This window comes from Toxoplasma gondii, chromosome IV (genome assembly GCF_000006565.2).
Source record: "Toxoplasma gondii ME49 chromosome IV, whole genome shotgun sequence".
Taxonomy (NCBI): domain Eukaryota; phylum Apicomplexa; class Conoidasida; order Eucoccidiorida; family Sarcocystidae; genus Toxoplasma; species Toxoplasma gondii.
The window spans coordinates 2,162,127-2,168,372 of NC_031471.1; the positions used below are offsets into that span (position 1 = coordinate 2,162,127).

General features: G+C 51.3%; 2 protein-coding genes across 2 annotated transcripts; both read left to right on the top strand.

The window, feature by feature from the left end:
* The first annotated feature begins 809 nt into the window (after nt 1–809).
* Nucleotides 810–2,032, top strand: TGME49_210682 (hypothetical protein). The gene is made up of 3 exons (XM_018779511.1): nt 810–1,064; nt 1,263–1,328; nt 1,466–2,032. Exons 2-3 carry the CDS (start codon nt 1,285–1,287, stop codon nt 1,599–1,601), a joined length of 180 nt encoding a protein of 59 aa, XP_018637952.1. The 5' UTR covers nt 810–1,064; nt 1,263–1,284; the 3' UTR covers nt 1,602–2,032.
* A 1,981-nt stretch (nt 2,033–4,013) lies between these two features.
* TGME49_210678 (OTU family cysteine protease) lies at nt 4,014–5,896 on the top strand (the record flags this gene model as incomplete). The annotated part of the gene is made up of 1 exon (XM_018779510.1): nt 4,014–5,896. Exon 1 carries the CDS (start codon nt 4,211–4,213, stop codon nt 5,894–5,896), a length of 1,686 nt encoding a protein of 561 aa, XP_018637951.1. The 5' UTR covers nt 4,014–4,210.
* Between the last annotated feature and the right edge of the window lie 350 nt (nt 5,897–6,246).

Here is a 6,246-nt window from a genome sequence, read left to right on the forward strand (position 1 = left end):
ACGGCGTGGGTCCGTTTGTTATAACTGTATGCCGTCTGCAGTAGTAGTGGCACTGTCGGGCCTGCAGCACTAGATGTTGTACTGGTTGGAAGGCGTGTCACCGTCGACAGAATATCAGGAACGTCCTGTGTTGTTGGTCGATATTTGTGGTGCTTTCTCATTCGCCTATCTCTGCAGGTCTGGTCAATACGGTGTCCGCTCCCCCAGTTGCCCCAAAACATCATCAGGTCAGTGTCAACCGGCTCTAAGCGACCCCCTGCGAAACGGCTGCAGTGAGTACAGTGCCGCGCTCGCAGAGATCGTCCAAATAACAAAAACATGAGCTCCTACATCTTGTTAGCCAAAACACAGCAAACTGTATCAGCACCACCCTTGAGTGTCATCCCGGAAACTTTAACACGAGTAAGTTCTGTGTAAACAGCGGTATTCCTACAAATCCTGCCATGTGCGCCTCACAGCAGATAGCATCTTCTCCACTCTCCGCTGTGTCACGAAAACGCCTTTATTGAAACAGTTCGAACTACCCAGCGATATCCTGCGGTCGATCGCTGTACGCCGCACGCTAGAGAATAGTGAAGCCTGGACACAGCACCTAACTGCTTTTCTTACAGATGTAACCTACGAAGCGACGCAAGTTGAGGCTCAGAAGAGAAACCTATAGCGTCGCTGTCTGTGAGTATGCTGTGGTACTGGCGTCACTTCGCAGTCAGCCATGTGTCAAAAATCGAGTACGAAGTTAGTTCGTGCGTGCGAACGCGCGTTCGTGAGACGTAACGAGCCACGCACCCACCAGATCCTGGCTACCTACCTGACTCTACGCGTCTCTCTCCCCGGAGGTGACTCGCGCGGCTGCCGATAGAGAGGGTAGGTGGTCTGGTGGTTCATGTTTTAGAAACATCACTTTAGTACTATTGGAGCAGATATTCTACTAAAGGAATCCCAGCGAAGGTGTCTGCGAGTCGTCAACAGCATCCATTGGTCTCTCGGCGCTTTTCATTGCAAAAAGTCAATCGACTTCGGATCTGAAGCTGCGATCCACGCCAACTACTGGGACAACCGCTGCGGTAGGTTTTGTTCGTCCATGATACACCGAAATAGGGTATAGATGACGCTATTATTTGTGACTGGGAATCATGTACTTACCGCACTGTTCCGTGTGACTGCCGTATTTGTGGTCGAGGACCAACATCGATTCATGATAGGTACATTGGTAGAAAATAATATAAATCTGGGTCAGGCTGCCTGGTTGTTGTGATACGCAGCAAACAAACGACCCTGGATACGATGGATACTGAGAAGACGACGAAGAAAGGCGGTCAGTCCCGCAGGTAAAAGCATGATGTGACTGTTCAGTCCTTGATGAATTAAATGAGCTGTACAAGGAAATCAGCTTCACCGGTACTCATGGCACCTGTGTTCGCTTTGCGAGTCAGTATATGTTTTGTCTTACGCCTTTCTCGTTCAGGTCTGGCAAAGGGACACAAGCGAGTAAAAGTAGTGCTCGAACAGAGCAGCACCAAGAGCCGACAACAGCTGGTCCATCGAAGCGCTCGTCGCATAAGAAGCAAAGCGATCAGTCCAGTGTACCGCCGGGTACTTAATGAGTTAATGTGCATTCCGTGTGGGGGAAGCCTACGTCAACTGGCTTCTCTGATGTATTCTGACTTAGATAAAAATGTAAAGTGAAGCTTCGAAATATAACAGCTGGTACTGCCAGCTTATCAGAGGCTGTCAAAAAGGCGTGGCGAGCTGCAAGTGTCTCTCCAAAAGACAACACCTGATGGACCCGCAGACGTAGTGAAGATCCCCGCAGGCGACAAACGCTGCCTTGGAGGGACTTTTCCAAAAACGAGTGCATCTGTGCACAAAGTACCGGTCCAACTCTAGTCGATGCCTTTAAATGATGTGGTGTAATACTGTCAAGCTTTTGACGCCCTGCTACATAGTGCGACGTGGCTGACATACAACACACATGAAGAGTAACGACCAACAGGCAACAAGAACAAATCACGTAGCATATGCCCCTAAGTTATAGGAAAGTGTAAAACTGTTTGCTGTTTAGTGAACTCTGTCCACCAGTTCTTCTTTCCATTTCTATGTGAGATCGAAACACGACTCTGTTCGTCGGTACAGAATAAATCCTGCATTAGTCTTTCGTATGGTTCAGATATCTGGCTGTGTCTGCACTTGGCAGCGAAAAACATTAGCTATCTCGTACAGCGTATCCGTGCTAGCTGCTGTCATGAACAGTTGTTGCGGCGTTAAACGCCAACCTGCTCCTACAGCATCATGTCTTTCCCAGCGTAATGCAGAAACGAGTCAGCTTACGCCTAATTTTCTGCTCGGTTGTTTAGCCCTAGCGACTACGAAAAATGGATCTGACTCCCTCCACATCAGGCGCGAAGTCACAGTCGCTGTATGCCTTCCATGTGGTTCGAGCAAGATGATAAAGCAGTCATCATTCCTGCATGTAGCGACAACGGATGTTTTGACTTGCAACTAAAATGTCGTTGAAAGCAAATGGGTCAGGGCTCCGTTGCAGCAAACTGAAAAACGGCACAAAATGGATAACACCAAACAGGATTTTGCGGGAAGCTGCGTGCTACCATACCAGTAAAAGGAACGACTCACGGTTCCGCAGTTTGAACCGGAGGCTCGCAGGCCCGAATACGTGGCGTTGATGCTTGCCTGCGTCGCTCGCCATTGATAAAAAAGGAGAGGCGCAGAGCTGGACACACCACCATAACTGCGAGGTGTGTCGGGCCGCTTGCACCGTTTGAGAGGTCTTGCGATCTGTCGACCTCTCCTCCTGCAGTTTGTTCCTTAAAGGATTGCGTCGGGAATGGCAACAGTTAAATTAGATCGTCTCCTACAGCTGAGAAGTATGTCTAGAAGATAGGGCCACGTTGTTAATCCTCTGCACTGACTGCTGGAAGGGAATGTACAAGCGAGGTTTCGCGTGAAAATGGAAGCAGATGCGGTATAGGATATGTTCTGTCGCGTCAGCGCGTAGTTCAGGCTGCAGCTTGACAACTGATAGACTGTGACGGTTGGCACTCGCCTCATAACTGTAACCGCATGCACAACTGACGAACGTGGTCCTCAGCGAGGAAACGGATGAGCGGCACATGACAACGACTGCGGCCCGGTAATCATTGTCCCAGAAAACTGCCGTCGAAATCAGAAATAGAAACACGAATGGAGCACGATAGGGCTACAGCTTTTTGAACACAAACAGTAGTGACAACAGATGTTTTGGAACGTACGACTCTTCAACTAAACACGAAAGGCATCAATAACTTCTGGTACCGGCGCGTTTGAGACCAGAGAACGGCGATAGTCCAGAGAGTGGTACCCTCGATATAGGCAACGTTTTTCCATTAGTTTTACCGGTCAGTGTCAGCAGGACGGCATAAGGGTCGCATCTGAGAAAGCGTTAACTGTCAATCGCGTCGCTTGTGTCGTCCCCGATCACCTACTGCCTCGACTTATCATGACCGGCCAACTGAGGGGAGCAACAAAAAAGCGCTTCACCTGGCAAAGCAGAATTCGTCATTCTTCATAAGTGCACCACCACATTAAAAAAACACCGCAATATACCGTACAGGTTACCCAGTTCGTCCCTCGCTACCCCACTCTGAAAACTGGCAAGGCGGCAGCCTCATCCTACCGTCAGAACGAGTTGTCGCTCGCTACTGTCGGGTTCAGACTGATTCATTGTTTGATTCGGTTCATCGAGATGTACACAACTTCTCACTGAAGCGTCAGCATTGTTTACACTGTTGACAACGGAGGACCAACGCTCTGCTCGTTACCGGGAAGCTGGCTCTGTCTGGCAAGCACCTCGTCGCGATTGCGAGGCCAGCAACTCAACAGCCCCAAACGTGCTTGTTTCTACAACTGCCTTTGCTGGCTATGTGGAATTATCCGTCCACGCTTCGCTACTACTCCGATTGCTCAGTGTGCGTGACATTGTGCTATCGTGGCGGCCGGCTCTGATCATGCACGCATTGCCGCCGACACTGCTCGTAGTCGAAAAACGAAACTCGGGGTTAAATTTGGCAACAGGTACACGCCATAGCGAACATGGATGATCAATCATTTCTCACCCATTTACAATTAAGCTTACGTCGACTGTTCCGATAGACGATTGTAAGATCTAAATACATTCAATTATACTGTTTGTTTTCTGCGGCTCTACCATCGTACGATGCATTCAACGAATCATCAAGCCCCCTGGTCTCAGACCAGGACCCTTGTCTCGAGCCCCTCTAAAATGTCTGTTTCTGCCGTAGAGGGAACTCTTCCCTCGAACCTCTTTTCTGTCTCGCGGCAGCAGCTTGCTTCGTCGCCGGGTTCCGGCTATCAATACCGTGATTTACTACGCCCTGCAAAAAGGCTTCCGCTACCCCTCTCTCCGCTAGAGCAAACGGCTATGGTGCTCTCAAGTGGATGGCGTGCTCTGATACGCTGTTGTCAGCCGGTGCTCGCGACCCCTAACGTGAGTGCCTCTGACAAGCAAGAGCTTGCTCCCTCCTTCGTCGGCCGCGTCGACGAAGAGGAACTAAACTTGGAGTCAGAGACCAAAGTAAACTACCGCGTCCATGCTACACTGCAAGGAGACATCTGCTGGACACCGAGTACGGCGAGCGAGGAGTTCGACCCGGAGTCCCACTCTTGCGCTGACGATGCAGTCATTGTTTCGTCATTTGGGATCCGAGTCGACGCCGCGGAACTGGATCTGGACCGAGACGCTGACATCGTCTATGATTCTGCGTACGAAGCAGACAACGAAGAAGACGCGTGGTCAGAAACAGGGTCGGAAGAAGACGCGGACGAATCTCCTAGAAGTAGCGAGGTCTTGACTCAAGCTGACGAAGATGGCCAGAGTTTCGAAGGAGACCTTGCTACTACGAACTTCGTCGCGTCGACGCAGACAGGCGAAGACTTCTCTGGAGACGAATGGGAAATTCCTGAGGAGATTTCACCAGCAGAGGGGATGACGACGAGGACACCAACACCTCCAGGAGGATCACCGGGAGATTGCTGCGGAGATGGAAATGAGGAAAAAATCTTCGGTCGATTCGCAGCCCTCCACGAGAAGGAGCAACCCGTGTGTCAATCTCTGAGTCAACTGCCCAGAGACATGCAGGCGCCTCCTTTGGAGCAGTCGGTTCAAGCGTCGAAGTTGTCGCAGCGGTCCTCCAGCCGACCTTCAGCCAAGCTACCACCGGAAATGTTGCCCTTCATCGCCCCTCATCCGCAATGGTGCCGTCGCTTCGCCTATGACTTCAAAACGCCAGCGAAGAGTCTGTCCATGGTGCCGCAACCCGAGCTGTCATTCTACGACGCGGTGGTTGTGGAGCGGCACCGGGTTGCTCCTGACGGAAATTGTCAATTCCGTTCCGTCAGCTACGCGTTGCTAGGCACAGAGGATGCCCATGCGGAAATCCGGCAAGAGGTGGCGCACTACCTGAGGGGCAACTTTAATCGGCTTAGCTGGCTGATAAACCCGGACACACTGGAGGAAGACGAGGGGAGAATGGCTCGACTCGACAAGAAATACAGAGTCAGAATTCCGTACAAAACCTACAAAGGTTATCCCTTGGCAGAAGACGAGCTCAAACTTAATTGGGTTATCAGGCTTGGAGACGCACGATACAGGATCTGGGGTGACGAGTGCACTCTCGCTGTGATGGCGGAGATGTACAACATCCGGATCGTTGTTGAGCAACAAGAAGGCGACGGGCGTCGGGCAACCAAAATGGGTTCGCATGCAGTCCAGGTTATCATACCATACGATGTGGTTCCTGAGGCATGCATCCCGACGATTTTCCTGATCTACGACCTTCAGCGTCAACACTACGACGTGGTCGAAAAGGTCAAACCCAGGTGAAAAACGTCACATGCCCTAGCTCAACAACCTCCTGCGTAATCCAAGCCGGACTGTTCGTCTCTCACGTCCGACAAATAGCCAAGTACCGTCGTCAAGAACTGCCTCCTTCGTCGAATCAAGCCACCGACTGTCTTCCTCGTCCTCTCTTCAAGTTGCGACTTCTTTCCGGAATAACTACAAGCTGGGCGTGAATGTATGTGAGACGCATTTCGATTCCCTGTCTCCACCTTCCGGCTGGAGCCAAGCTGCAGGCCCCTCCGACTCCTACTCCCCCAGACCCAGCTGCCGACCCCGTCTCCCGCGACTCCTTATGCCCTTTGACTTGTCACCTCCATCACGGCTGGAGGCGC

Coding starts and splice junctions, on each gene's coding strand:
- TGME49_210682 (XM_018779511.1), top strand. CDS start 1,285: ATGGATACTGAGAAGACGACGAAGAAAGGCGGTCAGTCCCGCAG. Junction 1,329..1,465: donor AAAGGCGGTCAGTCCCGCAG/GTAAAAGCATGA, acceptor TTTCTCGTTCAG/GTCTGGCAAAGGGACACAAG.